The sequence below is a fragment of the Chlamydotis macqueenii genome, chromosome 6 (assembly GCF_036417535.1).
Source record: "Chlamydotis macqueenii isolate bChlMac1 chromosome 6, bChlMac1.mat, whole genome shotgun sequence".
In the NCBI taxonomy this organism is placed as follows: Eukaryota; Metazoa; Chordata; class Aves; order Otidiformes; family Otididae; genus Chlamydotis; species Chlamydotis macqueenii.
Window position 1 is genome coordinate 4,297,501 of NC_141561.1, and position 25,000 is coordinate 4,322,500.

Sequence of the window (25,000 nt, forward strand, 5' to 3'; positions counted from 1 at the left end):
GCGCAAAGCAGGGTCGCAGATTTTAGGAAGAGGGCAGGTTTAGGTAAAGAAAAGTCACGTTAGCCGAGTGTCGCAAGGCTTGAGGGATAAATTGTGCAAGCGTCAGCGAAGCGAGAATTAAAATGTACATGAAAAATTGCAGCCTGTACTCGGGTGACCTGCACAAAGTGAGAAGCAGCGCGGAGCCTTCCTGAGCGTTTAATAATTTTTGGGAAGCAACTAGACACTGTAACTTCTCTTTACCGCAGAAGAAAATGACAATGAGGAAGGAAGTGCAGCAGAAATCTTGAACATTACCACTATTATGCAAAAAAAAAAAAAAAAAAAAAGCTGTTAACTGTTTTCCCCTTGCTGACTGGGTAGATGTGCCCTCAGATGGAAAACTTCTGATACTTGTGACTCCTTACTACCAGAAATCACATGAGATGATCAAGGAAGAAAATCACAATAACTATATTTATATCTAAGGCTGAACTTCTCAGAAATACTGTACCGTGATTAAAATTTCTGGTAGGCTGCAATAAAAATTTCAGATGTGAGACTGGCCCGGCAGATCAATTATCATAATTGACAACATTTTATTAATACATATTGAACTCCTAAATGTTTTGGACGCGAGATATCCCCGTGAAAATGATCCTCAGAGAGGCAGAATGCCAGATCTGGGAAAGGAATCAAGGCTGGCTTGTCTGCTGTACAGTTTAAACAAATATTTTTCATCTGGTCTGCATATTCTATGCTTTTGTACAAATTTAGCATCTGTTTGTACCTGCATATTTTAACTTAAGAGCTTTCATTAATTTTTTTTTTTTTTTAAAGCTTCAAAGCCATAAACATGTATATTTATACCACAGTATTGTACGCTGGTTGTAAAGCTCTGAATTAAGTCATTCTGTGCTTTAGTTTTGATTAGAATGATACAATTAGAACTTGTTATTCTACCAACTAATTACTTGTAGAATGTGACATCTGAAGAATACTACAAGATTACAAATTTAGGAACGAACCCAGAATGTGCTCTGTTTATATTATTCTACTATCTTCAGTCAAATCATTGTCATGGAAATGGATTAATACCGGGCCAGTTTCTGTCCTCATCAAAATGTTTCTCACAAAAAAAAATGAGTAATAAGAATTTTAATGCCTCGTCTATCAATAAGATTTTAATAGCGGGCTTTGATCTTCTTGCCAGTCTATCACTTGATTGGCCGAGCAGCATCCATCTTCCTGAATCATCATTGACTTGTGTTCATTTCTGGGAAATTCAGAAATTTTTTTTTTTTTTTTTTTGTCATTGTTCAATCATTTCTGGGTACCTTTTGACACTTTATTTCTTACAAGTGCAGCTAAGTGAAAGATTAAAGCAGATTTTTTCACTTAAATCTCAAATACTAAATTATCTCACTTAAAAAAAAAAGAGATTGTATGTTTGTGCATGTCTTCAAATAAAGGCTGGCATTTAGAAGAAGTTGAAAAGGTGAGAAAGAAATGCTATGTATATTTATTTTTGCCTGTGAAAACCTTTTGGAGGGTTAAATCTTAAGCAGGCTGTATGTGCAAATACCTGTTGCACATGAACTAAAAAATTAGCAGCAAGAAACCAAGTTTGACAGGCGCTCTGAGGCTGAAACATCTACAAAAACCAGCGTTCTCCCCAGCGATGGAGCCGCATCCAGTGTCTTCAAAACTATTTTAACACACTCCAAACCCCTATGTTCACGGAAAGTAAACCGATCCGTGATAAATACATAGCAATGCTACATGTACCACGCTTATTTGCATGTGAATTAACCCAATTTCTGGTCATAAAAGCAGACTTTGGCAGTGCACAGAAGACGCCAACAAGTCACACGAAGAAATGCCCACAGTTGAAAATTTGTCACATTTCTGCACCGCTTGATATTAATACACACTTCAAATGAGGTTACAATGACGATGACAGCTCACAAGATCTGTGTGACAATAGATAGAAGTAGAGATATAGGAACTTCTTATATCTTCCTTTTGTATTTGCAGTTTCTTCTAGGTATAGATCTCACGGTGCCGGTTAACTGATTATTTCTTTTAAATGAGGGGGGAAAAAAAAATAAAAAAATCCCTTTTTATCACCCGACTGCTTATTAGATTTGATACTGGGAAAAGCCCTTCATTTACTCTGAACAAATAGTTCTGTTTTCTGCCTTGCTGTCATGTTTAAAGTAAATAAGTTCTCGCCCGTCCAGCACCGCTGAACTCATTCAGTTGCCAGAACAAAGCCATTGTCTACAGGCCCACCGCAGGCCTTTTCTGCCCTCCCGTCGCAGGATCTTCCCCGTCGCCCCAGCTTGCTCCCTAGCTTTGTAAAGCCATTCAATCCCGTGCCAACGCTAAAAGTGTGTGTGTGTGTGCTTATTTCACAGAAGAAATGAAGGAAGATTATGACACTATGGGGCCTGAAGCCACAATTCAGACCACTGGAAACAATGGTACAGGTAAGGTGTCGCGTGGTCTGAGCATCGCTTTTCTTCTGTATCGTGTAGAATTAGCTGTAGATGAAGTGATAAAACAATTTATTTCTTGTTTTCTGTTTAACAATTGGGAAAAATTTACATAATTTTCCTGGTTTTTCATTGTTTTCCCCCAGTTTGAACTCTCATATGGTGAGTGTCCTTGCTGCCCTTCTCATACCCCACAACGCTTCGGCCCCTAACTCCTTTTAACTGCATCCTTGTTGAGCCAACATTTTTCAGCAGCGTGAGGAAATGTCTTCCCAGCGAGGGCGAATCTCTTTTAGTTTAAAGTAGCTGGACCAAGATAGAGCAGTCGTTTAACAAGAGAGGCTGTAAAAAGATCTTGATCATGAGGATGGGGTGCACCCCTCTTGGCAGCCCCAGACTCATATGGTGCACAGAGTAAGCTACTTCAGAGCCTGAAAACATCTTTTCAGCAAGACACGCATAAACCCCTTCCATAGATAATAGGCACACACAATTGAAATGTGTATTTATGACATTATTATGTTTCTGGCTAATTTTTTTTTTTCCACTTTGCACATCTGTTTCTTTCCCCTCTTCTTAGAAATCAATACATTTTGTGGAACAAGAAAGGGGACAGAGATATTTAGCAGGCATCATCTGAGCCATCTCTTCTTTTTTTTTTTTTTTTTTCCCCTGTAGCAGAGCAAAACAGCAAAAGGTTTCTGTTACTATTTTCTAATCCAAACGAATTCAGGGGTTTACCATGTTCTTTCCAAAAGCCACAAGGCCCCACTCCATCCTCAGCACAGCTGAACGCCATACATCACCCAATGTTTCTTTTGCATTTGGTCACAATCTGAGATGTTGCAGATAGCCCTGATTTACACGGTTAAAAGCACGGGGTTTCTAGTATAAGTACATTTCTATGCATTCCATCGTAAGATTTAGTTCTTAGGTAATGCCCTCTACAAATATTACTGTAAAAGGTGGTACCTAAGTCTTGCAAGGATTTTATTACTCACATTTTCCTTATGTTGGTAACACCCACATAAAACCCCAATGCTCTTATTAAGTAACGCAAGAAATTTACTTTATAATTCTTGAGGGGGAAAATAATAGGAAAATAAACCCATGTCACTGCTTTTTTTTGTCCATTAGATTTACCAGGCATGAAAGGAGGGTGGCACCCAGGCACAGTTTATCATTACCTGCATACTTAACGAAGCTGCCGTACAGAACTGGATACATATGTATTTTAAAAGCTTTTTTTATTTCCAAGGGAGGTTAGTAAAGTGATAAATTGTGCTTAGCACTTGGAGACACAGGGCTTTAGAAGATGTCTGATTCAGAAATAAGACTTGATGGTTATCAGAATTACCATTACCAGAGCCTTTGAGGTCCCCTATCAGTCCCTGTGACTTCCTTTGCACATATTTTCCTTACCATAACAGGCCCTGACTCTTTCATACTTGCAATGTGGTCTGCTCGAGGGGGAAGACTTCGTGTCCTCTTAGCCCCTTCCCGTCCAGTATCTGATGGTCTCTTCTGCCCGCCCCACTTGGGCCTCACAGCATCTCTCCGGGGGCAGGGTGCCAGCGAGCCCACGCACAGCCCCGCTGCTGACTCTGCCTGGGGTCCGTGGGGTGTCCGGCCTCTTCCCAAACTGGTTTTCTGGTGGGGGAAAGATAAGGGTTGCTCCTACATAGCTTGGTGCACTGCAAACTCGTGGTTCAAAGAGTGCTTTGCAGTTAAAGATGGTCTGCATTTAAGATGCAAAAGCTGCTCTGGATGTTGCACCCGGCTAGTCCTTCCCCAAATGTCTTGTGCAAAAGTCCCAGCCTCCTCTTTACTCCAGCTGCTATTTGCTGCAACGGGGCACTTCCTCAAGTAACTGCTACGAGTTGTCTAGTGCTCTGCTAGTGTTTAATTCCAATCTTTTATCGCTGAGGCGTTCAGAGCCTCCTCCTTCAGTGGAGGCTGGCGCCTGGGTAAGTTGGGTAGAACATGCTTCTGTAATGGCCACGGTCTCCGCAGTCTCTCAAGAGTGATGTCAGATTATTGAGTCACATTAAATCATCTGATAAACTAAATGCCTTTGCCAGTCTTTTCGTCTAGAGTGAAAGATGCCAGGTGACAGTTAGGAGCTTCAGCTTCCTTCATGAAGAGCGAAAACTCCCTTGGCTTGCCTGTTGAGGTGTCTCAACTGTTATTTGAGGAGAAAAGGGAAGAGGTCAGTCCCTGAGCCATGGAGATCTTTCCCACCTTGTCTGGGAAACATTCAAAATTTTCTCTTTCAGCCTCACTACAGACTTTGGGCCCGTCTTGAGTGCCTGGCCTCAATTTTTTCCCTGCAAGTAGCAGGGGGATTTAATACTGATGCTTAATAAAATAGCTGAGGTGAGGCTGAGATTTGATGCAATGAACATAGTTGGATCAGTGACTCCATCTTGAGCAAAAGCCATGCCACAGTGACCTCCTGGTCTCCAGGAAATCCATTTAAGGCTTCCTAAAGATTAACATGGGCTCTTCCAGTTGGGCCAAGGAGGTCTCCCTCGTTTAATACAACGTGCTGCTCTCTCTTGACACCAGATCTCATAGTGCTCCATGACCTTGGCTGAGTGCAGAGACAGGAGCTACAGCTTCAGACTCATACATCCAACCACAAAGTTGCTGTAGGTGCGTGCAACAACTGCGGTGTATTTTTAGCATCAAATTCACTGCAGAACGTCATTAGTAGAGGAAGAAAACTAAAAGAAAAAGTCTGTTATTAAATTATTCTGCTATTGTCAGGATGGCCACTTCCTAGTGGTACTTAAAAAAGAAATCTTGTTATCTATACATTAATCAACTGCATTTTTATAATGAGCCATGGAGGCTTTATAGTAGAAAAGCAAGTGACCATTAGAGTGAAAACTGCAGTCTTTGGTCCTGCTAAATTAATTTGTAAATATTCCTGGGAATTTCTGAAATGGTTACCTGACAAAATGATGTTTAGCAGAAAGGGTTTTTAAAATGTGGATGAATAAATTCCTATGGTTTATTTTATTGTACCTGTTACGGTTATTACAGTTGGGATGTTTGCAGAAAATAAGTTAACAAATTCCCAGTAAACAAACAGAAAAGAAATGTTCCTGGTTTCGATTACTAACATCTGACAAGCTTTGAGTAAAAATCTCTTAATATAATTTAAAGAAGAGAAAAAGAAACCTTCAGGGGGAGGAAAACAGAAGTAAAACTTGGCAGGTTGGAGGACAGGCCGTTTTCAGGCCGTAATCTGTGTGTACCAATGGGGGCCTCTCACTTCCTGGCTAATGACGGCTGTGGTTTTATTAGCTTTGTTTGCGATTAAGGGCAGCTATCACCATCTTGCAGGATGAGTTCCCACACAAAATAACTGGTCTCCCAAGCTCCTTGAACCTCTCTCTCACTTTATCTTGAAAGGTCCTAAATGCCTCCGAAGATAGCTTTCCTTAATGCGTTTTGTTTTTATGTGACACAGCCACATCAGCTTTTGGAGCTGGAAATATTTCTGCTTTCCGGGCTCCAATAATTAATTAAAAAAAGACTTGTTTGGTGAGGTCACCCGCTGTAGATCTTGCTGAAATTCTTGCCTCGCAGGAGGGGATGTGCGATGTGTGTGGAGTGTCAGCCCACGAGGAATCAGGAACATGACTTTCTGCATGGAAAATGAATTAGGGCACGAGGAGGGGGAAGCAAGCCTTCCCCCCAGAAATCGAGAGAGAAACCTAATGGTTATCAGATGGGTCTTTTCAGTAACACTTAGTGAGTTTCCAGCCATGTCTGAATTGTCAGTAACGTTGCTGGTGAGAAACCAGATACACATGGTCACCGTTTGCTATTTATGTTAATCTGCAGCGTTGCAGCACTGCTTGTATTGTTTCAGTTAAGGATCTGTCAGCTTTTCCACTAAATCCTCTTGTTTTTAGGGGTTTATAATGCAGACATAAACATTTGCCTTAGCTCTCAGATTGCATGTGCAGACATAGAAGCTAAATAATCCAGAGAATTAGGAAGCCAAAGCCAGTAATACTGCAGCAGTCCTCCACAGCCTCCAGATAGACTTGGAGGCTGGGAAGGAAGAACCTCGTTTGGGTTTGAGTTTGGGACTGGAGCTCCTAATATGAACTCAGGCCTTGCTTGGCACCTTGAATCTCCATCCTGTAAATGCAATTGCAAGCTCCAAAACCCCCAGACTGCCTGGAGGAGGACACATGGAGCCATCCTGCCCTTTCTCCTTTGTACTCCCATATCTCCTCTCCGGACAAAAGCTCTCCTTCCCTACTTCACAGGTAGCATTTACTGGGTCATGGCCTGAATCTGGCAAAAAAAAATACCCAACTTTTTTCCTTGCATCTATTGCTAAGCTGAGAGAAGGAGCAGGGATGGGGTAGTGTTAAGCCAGAGGGTGGAAGATCTTGCAAGAGTTGGAAGATCTAGGCATAGCAAGGGAATGAAAAGTCAGGTTTCCAACATAAAAAGTAAAGCCTCAACTTTGTTCTGATAGAAATGAAGTAAAAAAACCCATAGTCTGATGCTCTTATGCATAAGGTGTACTTCAGCAACCACCATTTTCTTGTATTTCTCTCACAGCAACAAAATGGAGGTAAGGTACTTGGTCTTGTTCTCCATACTCACACTCTCCTTCTCTAGAAGTTGCTTATTTTAGGGGGGGGGAAAGGGAGATAGTTTCCCATGCTAATAACAAACAATAATGGGAGCTACAGAAGGATCAAGGGAGGAGGTCTGTGGTGGTGTAGCGATTCCCTACAAAACCGCTGCGATGGGAACAGAAGTTTCCTTTCAAAACCAGGGCCCCATGCCCTGTGCCATTTGGTCACTGTCACTAAAATACTGCAGAATGCTTGAGAAGCTGCTCAGCTCATATGAAAAATAGGGCATATTTGTCTCAGACAGAGGATTTGATTTTTATCGGCTAAAGGGATGAGGTTTGCTTGCATAGCTGAATATCTACTTTCATCGACGATGGTGAGATCAGCACTTCAAATCAGGCACTTTCAGGTTTCCAGTTGTGCCCCAGTCAACAGCCACGTCTCATTTTGACTGCCAGTGTCATCTCGCATTTCTGAAGGAAACTGAGGCAAAGCATTTACCCATTTCTAACCACCGAGGAGCTGGTTAGTCTCTCATTTCCAGTGGTTATAAACCAGTGTAACCCCATAGGATCACATAACCCCTTTGATTTCCATGAGTTTACTCCATATTGCTCCCTGGTGTCAGCGAGAGCAGAATTGTGCCATTTAATATTTTATTTTTACATGAACTGTAGAATAGTTTATGGCATTGCCTCATTTTCTTATTTCACCTAAGGAGAAATACATTAAAAATGTAATCAATCATAAGCTGTTCTTTTCATTTACGGTCAGTTAAAACCAAGTATCTTTAATTCCCTGCCACCAACTGTGTCTTCCAAGACTTGTTAATAAAAAAAAATAAAATGGAGAAACAAAATGATCAGCTCCTTTTTTTTTTTTTCCCCCTGGTATAATTATATTAATATTTGTCTATAACGCCCCAGAGTTTTTAAGATCGTTTCTGTATGCAGTGTTCATACATGGAGGAGAAAAACATATTTTTAGTAACAGGATGTTTTGTGGTTGAGCATGTATTATGTTTCATGGACATTGCATGGACAATAAAAAAATTGAGTTTACATTTAAGGAAAAGAGGGAAAACTCTTGTACAGACTGTAAAAGTGGTTTTAGGCTCAGTATCTCTGTTATGGTCTAAAACATGTGGTTCTATTTGTAGAAATCTGTGAAGCAACACTTTTTTTAAAAACATCTATTCTGTCGTTCTAAGTTAATTTTTTCAGGGAGAAAAAAAATAAAGGGAAGATGTTGTGAGCAATTACCTTCTTGTGTCTGCTATTGCAGAGCAGCCCGAGGCAGGACCTCTCATGAAGGAGAAGCGGTTGTGGTCTTTACTACCTGCAACCACCGTCTCCCACGTGGAGACTCTCTCGGGGGCTGCCAGATCTGGGGGCGGCCGAGCTCAGCCCTGTAGGTTGAGCTGTGTTCATGCCAAAAGCCATGGGTCCCCCAGGAGCCCCCTGAAGGTTCAGGTTCCACAGATGAAGGATTACCTGCATTACCCAAGCCTCATAAACTTCTCCTGCTGCCCCGTAGAGCCCGTGTTGCTGTTAATTTAACAGCCCGCCCTTGCTTCCATCCATGCTGGTGGAAAGCCCACATTAATTTTATTAGGAGCTAGAGCAAGACCGATGAGAGCGAGGATCCAGCTGCAGCCCCAGCCTCGTAGCTCCAGTACAGCCACTCAGCCTGTGCGTAACGATGCTAACCCACCCGAGCTCCCGGGGAGGATGCACTCAAACCCCCTTTCTTTTCCCCTTCTCTCATTTTAGTGAAGAACGCAAATTGCACGTCGGACTTTGAGGAATATTTTGCCAAAAGGAAACTGGAGGAAGGAGATGGGCATGCAGTCAGCATAGCGGAGTACCTGCAGCGCAGCGACACGGCCATTATTTACCCCGAAGCCCCCGAGGAACTGTCTCGCCTTGGCACTCCAGAGGCCAATGGGCAAGAAGAAAATGGTGAGGCTGTAATTCATTTTTAGCCAGTATCCTGACCTCGTGCAGCTGTTACAATTATAAATGCACTACATGCCTGGGTGTTTACCTTAAAAATTGAAGAACAGCTGCAGCGGCATGGAATTTCATGAGCAAAGATTGGGGCTGTAATTTCAGTGTATTGTGATTTTTTAGTCAGCAAATTTGTATTATTTGGCGGGTGAACTGAAGAGCTGAATTGAAATGGGAGAAAGACTGCCGCTCTAGTTGGGAGTTTGGGAAGTTTTAATCGAGTTTTGATGCAACAAAAGACGATGAGCTCTCCAACTCATCGCTTCCCGATGCCTTGATAAATAATTGGAAAAGCATCGGTAGGAAGGATTCGGTCAATGGCGTAACATAAGGAGCTGGGGCTGGAATGCAAATTACCAATTGATCATGAAAAGTATTTCTTAGTTTTCCAGCCAGCAAGGTCTGCGGGAGGAGCGATGCCCGTAATTAACTTCCTCACGGGGTCCGGAGCGGGTCCTGCGAGTCTGCCGTGGGCGTGCGCGGGTGCCGGTTGCCTCCCGCCGCCGGTTGGAAGCACTGTCCCTCCCTCTCGGGCAGCAGATTGCAGCGATTCCTCTCATACCATCCCGGGCAATCAGCCCATGAGCTGCCATTGATTTGCTGACCTTTTGGCCTGCCTCTCTTTTTCCCCCCCTCATCCCGGGCCACAGACCTGCCACCTGGAACTCCAGATGCCTTCGCCCAACTGCTGACCTGCCCCTACTGCGACCGGGGCTACAAGCGCCTGACGTCCCTCAAGGAGCACATCAAGTACCGCCACGAGAAGAACGAGGAGAACTTCTCGTGCCCTCTCTGTAACTACACGTTTGCCTACCGCACCCAGCTCGAGCGGCATATGGTGACACACAAGCCAGGGACAGATCAGGTGGGGGGCTGGTTTTAAGTGATTTCCTTCTGTAATAACCCCTTAGAGAAAGGATATTGCTTTGATTGGCAATCATTATTAATTTTTCATGGCATTTTGAAGATGCAGATCTTTTAATGGTAATAGCTTTAATTGAGGTCTAAATGATTTTTTGATGGTCTCTTCTAATATGATTTAATAGTCTTATGTTCACGATCGAATGAGTGTGTTAATTTCTAATTTAGAAATTTTATTTGCACTTTAACTTGACTTTAGTTTCGTTTTTATGTTCCTCAAAAAGTGAATGAAACTGTAGCATTTTAATTATACATTATTAAACATCTCAGCAATTTTAATTCCATTTTTCACCTAGTTTTACTTCGCAGTGTTGCAAATAGGAGCTCCAAGACGTACTAAAAGATCCGCTAATATTTTTTCATTACTTTTTGAGTAACCTTTTCAATCACGTGAAATTATGCTTATTTGGAATAATCGTTTGTTAAACATAATTACACATTTTTAGAATTACTATTCCTACAGTGCATACAGGCTATCATTTGTGATTGTGCCACCTAACACACGCACGCAAGAGAATTGCGGCATCGCTATCATTTGTATAGCCCGGCAGCGTATCTGCAATAAATCAAAGCAATTTTTACCTCGACGTGATGCATGTAATATTATATCAGTGCTGCTTTTAAGGAAATGCTGCGTATCTCAAACAGGTGACTGAGCTTCCTCAGTGCTCCTAAACAGCTTGGCGACAGACCTGAGCCACAAAGCTCTTTACATACCAGCAGAAAAATTACTCCTCGGCGGAGAATTACTTCTGCAAACCTGTCTTATGGCTGTAGTGGAAACTCGAATGGCATGCTTACAACTTAAATAAATAGATGTGTGCATTGTGGCAAATTATAAAGGCTTTTTGCTGTATTTATTTTTCTTAAAAAGCTGAAAATCATGATCGGCTGTATTTCTCTTGGTAGGTTTTTCTCAGCACAAGGTAAATTCGGTTAGGCAAACGCACAACTCCTAATCGAGGGATTTTTGCAATTAGCATTTTTAAGAGATCCGTATCTTTTGCTTGATCTTAAATCAACATACATGATTTTAGAGCAGTTTCTCCTATTCTTCCCTTCCCGTGGCCTTTCCAGTAGACGCACACATTTTCACACGTGTATTTTTCCTAACCTGATCCATCGTAAGGTTCTTTCTTTTGCTTTACATCATTAAAAACACTGGGGATCAAAAAAAAAAAGCCAAACCCGCTTAGATATTTATCCAACGTAACCGCCTGAAATTTCACATGCGAGAGCGCGCCGGTCCTGGCGCATTATGAATGGTAGCTTTGGTGTTGAAAAGTCCCCTCATTTGCTCGTGGCATTTACAATTAGTAAATTAAAATGATTGTATCATATTAACAGTGGCACAACGAAAGTTTATAGTAGTCCTCAGAGGGCGATGGGGGGAGACAAAACAGCTGTTGCTGTTTGTTTATGCAACTCAGCAACATATGAGCGCGGGTCCCTCAATGGCGCGCGGCGGGCTGGGCTCTGCTTGATCTTTGAAGGTTGCTGCTGTTTGAACAAACCTCCCTGTGTCCCATGTAACACCATCTGTCTCGCCAGGAATGTGGGAAGAGGCAGCACACCCTCGCAGTTGTCATACCGTTTCGGCGTTGCCTTTTTTTTTTTTTTTCTCCTTCTTTTTTCCCCCCCCTTATCCCTCCCTCCTTCCCTCATCCTGCAATAGGCTTTTGTGTCCTAGCCGCCTGGAAAAGGCTGACCTCCTACCTTAAGCATCCAGAGTGGTTGGCTGCATTATTATTAATATTATTTATTTTTTTTTATTTTTTCTCTCTCCAAATTCAAAGTCACGGGGCTTTTCCTGCTTGTTGCAAAAAGGTCAGCTGCCTTTGGTTACATCTTTACGCCACTTTTCACTTTCAACTTTCCCTCGCACTGGGGGAAATCACGGCACGAAAGGTAGCTCAAGTCTTCCCTGCTGCTCTGGGATTTAAAAAAAAAAAACATTTCCAGCAGCAGCTCATGCCAAAGATGAGGTCTATTCTGCTTGATAATGAATTAAATCTTACACGGAGTGCCACTAACGACAGTGTTTCTCTTTCCTACACACGCAGTAAACAGAATTTTTAAACAAGTGGAGTCCCACATGTTCAGAATCTGCTAGGAATATTAAGAGCCACAAATCTTCTTATAAAACAGTTTCTCTCATCGTAAGATACCTTAAAGCAACACATTTCTGATGAGAGACTTAGGAAATAATTCTAAAGCAAATATCGAATGCTCATGTGAAAGTACTTTCTCATTTGTTTCGGTTTACTGCCAACATTTTGATTTTTATTGCAACACTGATGAGACAAATAAATGTACACGCAGACCTTTTGGTCCGCTTGATAAATTCAGAGCCACATTAATTTTGTTTTTGTTTTTTAAGCTAGAAATTTGTGGTTTCTCTTGCATAAAATTCATGCTGGTGTCTTTTTTTTTTTTTTTTTCTTTTTTTCCTCCCAGCACCAAATGCTGACCCAAGGAGCAGGCAATCGCAAGTTCAAATGCACTGAGTGTGGCAAGGCCTTCAAATACAAACACCATCTGAAGGAACACCTGCGAATTCACAGTGGTGAGTAGCGGAGGTGCTGGTGTGCTCATTTGCATTTTGTTTAATTAGCTGAGTTTTAAAGACTGCTTAAAATTTACACAGTTCTGCTTCTGGCTTCTTGGAGCTACTAAAGTATTTCATAAGTGTTATCTGAGTCATCCTTATTTATCATACTGTTAATACCACGGTCTCGCTGAAAGATTTGGAAATAGTAAAGCTTCCTGCACACAATATAGATTGTTTCTTCGGCAGTTTGAATTCAGAAGCGTTCACTCATTTCTGTGCAGTCAGACCCTGAAGAGTCCATTATGTTTTCCATAATAAAAAGTTCCCCCAAGTGAAATACAACTCATATTCTCAGCTAACGAGAAAGCGCAAGGTGCCTCCTATTGAATGACTAGTGCATTTTGGGTCTCCTGCTTGATGCAGTACTCAGCATGCAAAATGAGAGCATCAGGACTCAGTTTCTCATACTGTGCTCACTTCCAGTGAAAATTCCTTTTTTTTTTTTTTTTTTTTTGAAGAAAAAAAAAAAAGGAATTTTGGAAGAAAAAAAAAAAGAAGAAATGAATCAAATTTCAAATTTGAACAATCTGGATTTGATTTGACTCCTTTCGCCACAGGGTACTTACCTGTGACTTCTGATGGTCAGTCTGGAGCCAATCTCACACTTGGGTGGCTGTTGCCAGCTGGAGACCATGGGTCCAAACTGATCTCAAGACCCACAGAAAGAGGAGGGCAAAGCAACAGTGGTGCGTGGCCATATTCATAGAACGGATATTTTCCTTACTGTTAATCCGTGAATACACAGATGATCAGTTGGGTATCAAACGCTATCGCTTGCAATTCTAGCAGCAACAATGATAATTAACATTTGGTTTTAATTATCATTTTAGGTGAAAAACCATATGAGTGTCCAAACTGCAAGAAACGTTTCTCCCATTCTGGCTCCTACAGTTCGCACATCAGCAGCAAGAAGTGTATTGGTTTAATCTCTGTAAATGGCAGAATGAGAAACAATATCAAGACGGGTTCTTCTCCTAATTCTGTATCTTCCTCTCCTACTAATTCAGCCATTACACAGCTGCGAAATAAGCTGGAGAATGGCAAACCACTTAGTATGTCTGAACAAACAGGCCTACTGAAAATTAAAACAGAACCACTAGATTTCAACGAATATAAGGTTCTTATGGCCTCACATGGGTTTAGTGCAACTAGTCCTTTTATGAATGGTGGACTTGGAGCAACCAGCCCCTTAGGAGTTCATGCGTCTGCTCAAAGTCCAATGCAGCACTTAGGTGTAGGGATGGAAGCACCGTTGCTTGGGTTTCCTGCGGTAGGCAGTAATTTAAGCGAGGTGCAGAAGGTCCTACAGATTGTGGACAACACGGTTTCCAGGCAGAAAATGGACTGTAAGGCTGAAGAGATCTCCAAGTTGAAGGTTTACCATATGAAGGATTCATGCTCTCAAGCCGAGGAACAAGGAGTTACCTCCCCCAATATTCCCCCCGTGGGTCTTCCAGTAGTAAGTCATAATGGTGCCACTAAAAGTATTATTGACTATACATTAGAGAAAGTCAATGAAGCCAAAGCTTGCCTCCAGAGCTTAACCACAGACTCGAGGAGGCAGCTCAATAACATTAAGAAAGAGAAGCTACGAACCCTAATAGACCTGGTAACTGAAGACAAGATGATAGAGAACCATAACGTATCCACTCCATTTTCATGCCAGTTCTGTAAAGAAAGCTTTCCTGGTCCCATTCCGTTGCATCAACATGAGCGTTACCTGTGTAAAATGAACGAAGAAATCAAGGCAGTCCTTCAGCCTCACGAGAACATGGTTCCCAACAAACCTGGAGTGTTTGATAAGCAAACCCTCTTGCTGTCATCAGTACTTTCTGAGAAAGGAATGACTAGCCCCATCAACCCATACAAGGACCACATGTCTGTACTTAAAGCATATTATGCTATGAATATGGAACCCAACTCTGATGAACTACTGAAAATTTCCATTGCTGTGGGCCTTCCTCAGGAATTTGTGAAGGAATGGTTTGAGCAAAGAAAAGTCTACCAGTATTCAACTTCCAGGTCACCATCACTGGAAAGGGCCAGTGCCAAGGTGGCGCTGGCTGCCACCAACAACACTCCCACTAAAGACTCTTTGTCAGCCAGATCTCCGATAAAGCCTGTGGACTCTATAACTTCACCATCTATAGCTGAACTCCATAACAGTGTTACTAATTGTGATACTCCTCTCAGGCTAACAAAACCTCCTCATTTTACCAATATTAAACCAGTTGATAAATTGGACCACTCCAGGAGCAATACTCCTTCTCCTTTAAATCTTTCTTCCACATCTTCTAAAAACTCCCACAGTAGTTCTTACACTCCAAACAGTTTCTCTTCCGAGGAGCTTCAGGCTGAGCCTTTGGACTTGTCTTTACCAAAACAAATGAAGGAACCCAAAAGTATCATAGCCACAAAGAACAAAACAAAATCTAATAGTGTAAATTTAGAACACAACAGTGTTTCTTCGTCCTCTGAAAACTCTGATGAGCCACTGAACTTGACTTTTATCAAGAAGGAGTTTTCTAATTCAAATAATCTGGATAAAAGCACTAACCCAGTATTTGGTATGAACCCATTTAGTGCCAAACCTTTATACACAACACTTCCACCACAGAGCGCATTTCCCCCAGCCACTTTTATGCCACCAGTCCAGACCAGTATTCCTGGGCTGCGACCATACCCAGGACTAGATCAGATGAGCTTCCTACCACATATGGCCTACACTTACCCAACTGGAGCAGCTACTTTTGCTGATATGCAGCAAAGGAGAAAGTACCAGCGGAAACAAGGATTTCAGGTAATTTGTTGCAACCGTTTTCTTTTGAAAGGCCAGAATTTAGCATTTTGCGTTATGTCCTCGTTATGTCCTCCTATGGAAGGAAAAGCCCAAAGTTGTATTCAACACTTCCAACAGAATTAGCAGGGTCTGTTTTAGTCTGAACTCGCAAAAATGCAGGAAAACAAATTGCAATTAGCTTAGGAGTACCTCTACTCGGATTCACAAGATGTATCAGTATCTCTGAATAGGCATAATGCTCATGGCTTTATTCTGTTAAGAGCTTAGTTGTTCCTTATTATAATTGTATCTGATTAATAATAATGCCCGTTAAAAAAAAAAATAAAAGAAACCTTGTAGGGAAACTGATCTCTGCAGGGATCCTCTCACAGTGAACATAAATACTTTTTATTACGAGGAAAAGGAGCAGCAGAAGACCTTTTGGGTGCAAAGCCGTAGCCCTCTAAGCAGAGGTCCATATGGCCTTGTAGCAGCTCCATCTCATTGAAAGTCCTCAAAGCTTCCTTCTCTGTCTTTTTGGGGAGTTGCTCATCCACCACACATGGAGAAGGCATTCTCTCTTCTTATGAATGCCTGGGTGATGAGAAGTGTTGACATGTTGCTTCACCGTAACCCCTTCCTTCAGCCCACCTACTGCCATTCCCAGGCTACCAGTCCTCTAATCCCCACCAGACATCTGGAACAGCTTCGAAAAAGCCCAGAGATTAAACAAAATTATTTGGAAAGGTAGCACTAGGGCCCTTAATCGCAGACAAGTCTCTTTTCCCTGGACATATAATCTAGGTCAGGATTTCCTCATCCCCAGGTACAACCTTTAATCCCTTTCCCAGGTAGTTCCAGAGTCAGTACATGAGTAGCAAAGGATTTCACCGCTCACATGCCTACAGCAAAGAGATGCTCTACAAAAGTCACGTACTTTTAGAGCTTTTTGCTGAGTGTATTCCGATGTAACGTACAGACTTTAGTTAAATGAGATTAACTGATCATAGATTAAGATTTTTTTTTTCCTTTTACATTTGTGCATGCTCCCCTATGCCCTATTATGGTCTATTAGTAATTTTACTGACTAGTAAATGTTTTATAGTTTCAAATGTGAAAATCAGGTACGGTTTTACGTTACAGGCCGTAATCCCTCTTTGCACAATAGGAGCATAAATAGCACTGCACCTCCATAACAGCTGTTCCACTATTCCAATTTACAGTACATCTGCCCTCTTTGTAAATGTATTTAAGCCTATTTAATCTTCTCTAATATTAATTAGTGCAAACCTAGTCTAAGAAAACCGAACCGTGTGATAGCAAATGGAAATGTATGTTATCATGCAAGTTTGCACTCTCTTTGGATCAAGACAAAATAAATATCAAGAAATTTAATAATTTACTGATCCACATTCATTATTGCTTAATGCTGAAGGCTGTTTTAACATAGATAGAACATTGATAAAAAGTGTTATTAATATTCCCTATTTCAAATTACAAAATTAAATATAAAAATATAGCTTGAGGCCCTTAGTCGGGAGACATACATTTAAATGGATTGCATAATAATAACATTTGTACCTAAATATAAAATTCAATTAAAACCTTTCTACAGATACAGAATATATCCAAGTTGCAGTGTTTTGAAAGGAATGATCTCTTAGCTGTTGCTTACACTCACCTCTGTAAAATATCACAATACCTTTTGCTGTCCGTTAAGAGCCTCTCCTTTGCATTTTCCGCTCCTCAAAAATATTTAGCGCTGATATGACAAATACCATCTGTTTGAGTAAATCATATTATTGCAGAAAGAAAGTTGGTTGAAGGTAGAGAAGTAGGAGGCTCCTCATTATTTCCACAGTTCCTAAGCTAAGAGGGACCACCATCCTAAGCTGACATGATTTTCACTTTTCTGGGGTGGTTGGTTCCTCCGTGGGAAGGAGCGATGGTGAAAGCGGGTGTCACTGACGGGTGGTTCCCTCACAGGGAGAATTGCTTGATGGAACCCCAGACTACATGTCCGGCCTCGACGACATGACGGATTCTGACTCCTGTCTGTCCCGAAAGAAGATCAAGAAGACAGAAAGTGGCATGTACGCGTGTGACTTATGTGACAAGACATTCCAGAAGAGCAGTTCCCTGCTGCGACACAAATACGAGCACACAGGTAGGGCGGCCACGCGCGCCAAGGGAAGGGTTGAGGTCCACGCTATGCTCTTCAGTCTTTCATGAGTACACTTGTGCAATGAACGGTTTGGCAGGTGCTGAGGCTTTCAACATGGAAAAAATAGTATCTGTTGCTTAGTTCAACTTTTTTTTTCCTTAATGCTTGGCAAAGGACTGTTGGATGTGATGGGGGTGAATCTTGGCAGGTGCTAGGTGAGATGTCATGCTGAGCGTGATGGCAATCACGGTGCTCAGCATCTCGCAGGACGAGCCCCTTTCAAATAAGGCAGGCCCTAGCACTCAGAAAGGACTGCAACTTGGTCAACACAAAGTCTGGCACGGGAAGGAAGAGTGACAGTGTATTTCTTGTTTCTTAGACACTATCTGACCCTACACCATTTAATCCAATAGAAAAACTTCCACTGACGTTAGCAGCATAAGAGCTGGCTCTGGCTGAGTTATCTCAAAGTAAACAGCTCGCGCGGGTTGTCCTCGCCGTGATTTTGCATGCCAGCAGCGCAGGCAGGTTGCATTTCACTTTTTCACTTCTCAGTTAATGCGCAGGGAAGGTTTCCTTCTTTCCTGAGCAGGAACTAATTTTTGTCTAGTTCAAGGAAGCTTGCCAAAGCTCACCACGGATTGTCAGCTTAAAAAAATATTTTGGTTTGCAAAAGACCTTCCATCACACCTATGCTGGCTGTGGTTCCCCTCACAGGCAGCACTCCCTTCCCCGCTGTCAGCCAGGACAGGCATGAGCCCGGAGGCAGAGAGCTTCTCCGAGGGGGACACATCGGCTCAGCATGTTTCTGTTAGGGGAAAGTGGGACCAGAGCTCCCCAAATAATAGAGATATCAAGTTCTGTTAGACAAAGGGAAGGGGAATTATCATGTGAATTATTGTGCAGCAGGACATAAACCAAACTCCAACTTCCTAGAATTAGAAAAAGCTTACTCAGGAGGAAACTTTCCTTAACTTTGAAAGCTGAGTCCCACTTCAGGAAATGAAGCAAGTCACATCATCCTTCAGGCTCACCATGTGACAGTAAAAAATGTGTACCTCTCTATTAATACATCTTCCAGGCCGCACACAGCCATTTGGCATTTCACATATGAAAAATTTACAATTCAGAAGTGGACTGGGCCTTTTAAAAAAATTCTTGACTTTGTTATTTTCCTTCTTATACTTTTCTTCGAAATCTTAAGCTAATCCCACACAGGAAAATATGAAAGGAAGCTAAAATACATGTGGGATTAGGAGAGAAAATTAAAAGCAACATCTTGGACTACATCAGCTGGTTCATTGGTGGAATGTGCTCTCCACTACATTATTCAGATCAAATTGTTTATTCAGTAGAAGAAGCTTTGAAGGCTTTACGTCCCTGCACCTTTCCTCTCCTGAATTATTTTATTAGAGCCATCTGCAAACATTATGGTTTACTACACTACTACCGTAAAGCTCTTATGTTAGAACTGGCCTTCATATATATTGGGATCTGGACATATGGTTGAATCCCATAAAGTTGGTAGTCCATAAGGTCGACAGACATATGGTTGAAAGGCTGAAAATTTGACAAGCTGAAATGTGTGCAATCACCTTGATTTGCAAAATAAACTGCATTTGTAAAAGCAAAAAATATGTTCTGGTCTTTAAGTAGCATGGGAACTTACTGTCTAGAAAAATACCACACAGCTGCAACGTCGGGACATGTCTCCTTCTTTGCTCTGTTCCTTTTGGCTTCTCAACTTTATGTGAGTCAGGTTTATGGGACTCAGCCTTATGATCCAGAACGTGTACACGGTATCATATTTAATACGCTAGAACCACGGCACACCATCAAGCTCGAGCGAGTCATTTAGCGACAGGAAGGATGGTCTCGTAGCAAAGGCACGGGCGCGGAGGCTGAGCATGCCGCTCTCTCTTCTGCCTCGCCACCGACTTCCTCTGCGAGTTTCAGCAAAATGCTTCATCTTTCTCTCACCTTCGCCCATCTTTGAAGCAGAGGGAAATGATACCAGCCCGCCTCTCCGGGGTGTTGTAACTCTTAATTCATGCAGACTGAAATCTTGCGATGGAACTCGCTAGATAAAGTGTGAAGTATTATTAAGGACGCGTTTGCTTTTACGGAGCCCCCGCGCATCACACTAACGTTAGATAGAGGTGACTGGGAGCTCTGAAGACCTTGGCTGGGCTAGCCTCCATAACTCATTCACAGCCTTCAGGAGGCACACTGCTCTGGGACTTTGGCTAAGGGCTTAGTGTGCATCTTAAGTGAATTTCACATTAATTTGATAGTTTTTGGAAAAAGCTTGTAATTTCATTAATAACATAGGTGCGAAATTGCGGTCCGTGTTCAGTGGAAGGAACCGAATTGAAAGGAGCACAGTCTTCTGCATTTGAGGTTATTGTAAGAGTAGGCCCAGATTTTTCAATCAATTATTTGAAACATAAAAGAGAGAAAAAGCTTTTTTTTTTTTTCAGAGTGTGTTGCTGCTTTCTGACCAGCTGATCACGCTCTGTTGTTACTTCATTAAAAACTTATTTTAGGAGGAACCGGAACACTTCCTGTCTTTCCTGGAGAAACACAAATAGTGGATGTTTTTTATACCAATGTCCTCCTTCTTACGTAAAAAAGTCTGCCTCCTTTTTTAGGTCTTTGTTCTGATATTTGAACAACCAGATTTTTTCTTTGATACCCCTTCTCATAGTCCATATACCTATTGCAGCCAATGCTAGAAAGAGAGTCAAAAGAGTCATATAGAGAAGGCCCCATTCCTGCTTTGCAAGCCCTAAAGATTTACCCCAGAGAAATTATTCGGAGCAAAAAGAAACATTGGCATGTAAAACTGCATGAGCTGCCTTAATCATATGCTACACCAACTATTGTAAAGCAGAAATGTTGTAGGTGGTGGATGCCCCATCCCTGGAAACGTTCAAGGCCAGGTTGGATGAGGCTCTGAGCAACCTGACCTGGTTGGAGATGTCCCTGCTCCTTGCAGGGGGCTTGGACTGGATGGGCTTTGAAAGTTCCTTCCAACCCAAACCATTCTATGATTCTATTGTGCTGGAGCTGAAATTCCCTGCCAGGGCAAGAAGAAGAAGAATGGGATTTGGCTGGTTCTTTGTGTTAACCCAGCTTTTGGTAGGACCATGCAGCCACAGATCATGGAGCTCTGTGATTACCTCTGTACACTGTGCCTGCCACAGGTTGAGCACAGTAGAAAAAGAGGCCCAAATTTCACAATCTATATTTTTTAATTTATCTGGTATTAGTGTTATTTTGCAATAGCTTCTAGCTTTACGTGGAGAAGGAAAATTTACTGTATTACTGCAATGAGTGAATTGCATTGGTTCTGGCTGATCTGAAATTTAGCGTAGAGGCCACCGCTTCCTGCAGGACCAAATTCTGCCAAGTTAATTTTGGGATGCCATTTAATTTTAAGAGATGTTACGTGCTCATTTTAGAGTCTGAGCTCCACAAGATCCTATTTCTTCAAAACCAGAGGACGTAGCACAGTAATCAGGGTGCAGAGCATGGCAGGTAGCACAGGAATTCAGTGCTCACGTTATTTTTCTGTGAAGTCTTATGAACTCATCCTAACTTTGGTCAGGCAGAAATTAGTTAGGCAGATACTGCTTCCTTTGCATGTGTCTAATCTCAGATTTCTCCAAGCTGCTTAGCACAAGGTCTGAGACACTTCCCTTACTAAAGGTGAAGAAGATTGTTGCCTTCGTGGCAAAGCATCGGTGCCATTTGGCAAACAAAAAAAATCTTTGCGTTGCAGATGAGGAGGGAAAGCTGTATAGTGGGTAAGTGAGCAGGGGAGCAAAAGGGACGGAGCATCTAGAAAACAGAGAAATATCCTGGCTCCTGGGTACAATCCAGGCCCTCCTTTGTCACCAATGCTGCGTTGGGCTGGTTCAGGAGCAAGGTGAAGGTTAGCGTTTGTTCTGCCGTCGTCAACGCCCACGTCTGCTACACACCAGCTTTAGCGTAGCTTCGCAAGGAAGCTTGCAACGCGCCTGCTCTGCAACAAAAGCTGGAAACGCTTTTTCAGAATCCTACCTAGAAATTTTAAATCCTTTCATTGTTTTTCTATATTACATCATATTCTATTTTATTACTTGTGTGGGCTGTCAAGGGCCTCATAGCTGTGCTAGTGCTTTCATCCTTTCCTTTTCCACTGTATATTTTATTAAGACCTCTCTTTTATTTTTGTAGCTTTCATGCTGATGCAAGCACTAGTTTTATTTCCAGATTGATTCTGTAAACTAAATATTGTTCTTGAGCCTGGTAGCAAATCAGCGCTCTCTGGCTAGTATTTTGAATTCCCAGCTCAGGAGTTTTCTTTATTTAGAGCTTGATTCATAAAAAATTTACACGCTATTTAAAGGTTAGTTTTTCTTGCTTTACTCTGATGCAAGTTTAGAATTCCCCATTTTACACTCAAATAAAGAAAAGGAAAGGATATATTTGATGCTTGTGAAACTTGTTCTGTAGACAAGGTCTCCTATTCAAAATGGAACAGGTGCAGCTTGAGCAATTATATATAAATTGCATTTATCTTGCACCTTTGACCGCTCTGCCATGCTCTGGCCGCTAATCCATCTCCATTGGGACTACATCTAACATCCAAACCCCCAAGCAGCTTCAAAAGAACTGCCTTAAAAAAAAAAAAAAAGAAAACCAAACTGTCACAAAAATGTTTCCTTCTTTCCTCCAAAGAGTGGGATTTCTGCCTGGCCCCCTCCCATAGAAAAAAAAGACCCACTGGCCTTAGGCAAAGGATAGGTGATATTTAGTCTCGGACCAGCGGCAGCTTATGATCTGATGTCTTCTGACTTTTATATCGCTGCAAATGGGAAACGCGTAGCTTTTCAGTCGAACACTTTTAGCCCAGGAAGATTGAGAGACACTTACTGTTAGAGATATCTGTTGTTGTTTTGTTGTAACAGAAATGCAGTTTTAGAGACTTTGGAAACAGCTTAGTTGTCATTTCCCCTCTGTAAATCGAGCAGGAGCCCCCGTGGGAACCTCTTTTTGCAGATGGTGGAATCAAAAAAAGCCCAAACATTTCCTTTAGATATTTGAGAGAGATTTATCACCTACTTTCACTGCAAAATGTGGCATCTACATCAGGTATTCACCTGATGACACACAAGTGTTTCATGAGCTCTACCTCTCTCCTCGCTCCATCCCCCATGGACCACACAGGTCATCTCAGATGAGACTGTCTAAAACCTGGATGGTGGGATGTTCAAATCTGCTCCCTTTTGATCCATCTCTACTCTGTTGACGTTATGACATTGCATGACAATGCTCTTACTGTGTGTTAGCTAAATAGCTGATAAAGCAGCCGAGACTACCTATAATTGTAGATTCTCTCCATCCAACTAAGAGTTGTAGGTTCTCCCCATCCACCTGGAGTTGCAGGTTTCTCCTCATCTACCTAGAGAGTTGTAGGTTTCTCCCCATCCACCTACAGTCGTAGGTTCTCCCCATCCAACTAAGAGTTGCAGGTCTCCCCATCCACCTACAATTGTCGACTTCTCCCCATCCCCAGTGTAAAACACCTTACTTCAGCTTTATTTTACATCCTACTAACGCATTGTAGGGATTAGGCATTACTTTTAAATAGCTGAAATACTGGATTTTGCACACGGGGGAAAAAAATAATTCTTCCACAAATGTTCAGAAACCCGATACATTTAAAAACATATTTCAATTAGTGTTGTAACAGCTGCATGCTGTGCACTGCTAAGGTATGTTGTGTGGTGTCTGAACAAAGAACTTTGCTCAAGCTGTCATGTTCCCTCAGATCAAAACCGAGTCCTTGATATGGATGTGGCAGACTAAATAGCTCTCGTACAGCCTTTTTAGTAATCATATAAATGAATATGAAAATATGAAATATTTTAATCTTCTCATTTCTACGTTAATTTATAAAATATGGATGATTCCCTGCCAGGCTACCTCTGTGCTGGCTGGGGGGGAGTCCCCATGTAGCAGGAGCAGGAGGTGCAGCATTGAACGAACACTGTGTGCAAGGGATGAGGAAGGCAGGCAAAGACCGAGGAATGAGGACATCACCCAGCCTCGGGGATGGGAAGGTGGAGGCGAGCCAGTGAGAACCAGGGGATGTGGTTGACTTCTGTTCGAGGAGAGGAAAAGTGCTGGGCAACTGCATGGAGCACAAATGTGGGGTGAAAAGGGTGTAGTGGGCATTGAAGGTAGTGTGCATCAAAAAAATTGGGAAATTTGAAGTAAGACAAGGAGCAGCATTGTGGAGAAGTGGAAAAAGACAAGGGTTGGGCTTGTCGATGTTAGGGAAAAGTAAGTCAGTGGGAGGGACGGTGACAGTGTGGGCAGAAGTTCAGTGAGGAGAAGGACACAAAAAAAGTGCCGAGGAAAAGCAGAAGGTCTATGAGGAACAAAAGAGGAACAAAATTAGCAACTACGGAGATAGTAGCAAAGGGACGGTAACGTGTTGCTCTGAGGGGGCTGAGCAGGACAGTAAGATGAGGTAGGGATGCAGGTAGACGTCTCTGGGGCATCCAGCTGGGTGGCCGGTAGTGTTGAGAAAGCTCCCTCACCAGTGAGGGCATTCTTCCGGCAATGCCGGGGTTTGAGGAGTGCTGAGGTCTAGAGTGCTTTGGGAATTTAAGTTAATTTGAGTAAGTGACTTGATCGTGGTAAAATCTCCTGAGCTAAGACTGTGGGATTTCCTCATCGTGGCAAATCGCAGGTAGCCCCAGGTCAAGGCTGGAGGTTCAAAGCCAAAGTACGTGTACAGCTTGAAGCCCAGGGTTTTCTCCAAGCTTGACTTTTAACCAACAGGTGAAATTGTCAGAAATGCATATTTAGGAAACAGATCATAAAAGCAATACTGCTATAATTCAATATATCATTGTAAAGGGAAATAAAGAAAAAAAATAAACTCTGTCTATGTGCAAGCGTAGGAAACTCTCATACAAAGAACTGTAGTCTGAGTCCTAATTTCCAGGCATCCACTAATTTCCCTGTCACTTGGGTTACTCTAGCTGAGGTTTCTCCTGTATTTTCCTTCCTGCCAGATCTCCCCTTCATTTCAGAACACACGATTTTTGGCTTCCCTGAGCATTTGTTAATCACACCTTATTAAATGTGAACTTTCACAGTGGGACTTGAAGGTAGCTGTGACTAGATTGGGCAGAAAAATTAGCATATTCCCTGGTATTCATTCTCAGAGACTTTGCTATGGAAATGAATTTTTTTTTTCTGCCTGACTTTCCTTGCTTTCGAGTCCTGGCAGTGAGTGTAGAGCAAAAGAAGGCAGATCAGGTTCATAAAGGAGCAGCTTGACTTCTCCTGGAAGTTGAGATCCTTCAGTGGTCTGAAAACGTTTTGTTTTTTTTTTTTTTTTTCTCCTGCTGGATTTCCTTTCACGCCA

The 25,000-nt window shown here is 42.2% G+C and overlaps 1 protein-coding gene across 2 annotated transcripts in view; it reads left to right on the top strand.

The window, feature by feature from the left end:
- The window catches only part of ZEB2 (zinc finger E-box binding homeobox 2), a 114,641-nt gene that overhangs the window by 85,952 nt on the left and 3,689 nt on the right, over positions 1-25,000 (top strand). For both annotated transcript variants that reach the window (XM_086750592.1, XM_086750591.1), the window contains 6 exons: positions 2,400-2,471; positions 8,860-9,048; positions 9,747-9,961; positions 12,475-12,583; positions 13,459-15,428; positions 17,394-17,574. In XM_086750592.1, the coding sequence (XP_086606718.1) occupies positions 2,400-2,471; positions 8,860-9,048; positions 9,747-9,961; positions 12,475-12,583; positions 13,459-15,428; positions 17,394-17,574 (2,736 nt within the window). The remainder of the gene's footprint in view (positions 1-2,399; positions 2,472-8,859; positions 9,049-9,746; positions 9,962-12,474; positions 12,584-13,458; positions 15,429-17,393; positions 17,575-25,000) is intronic.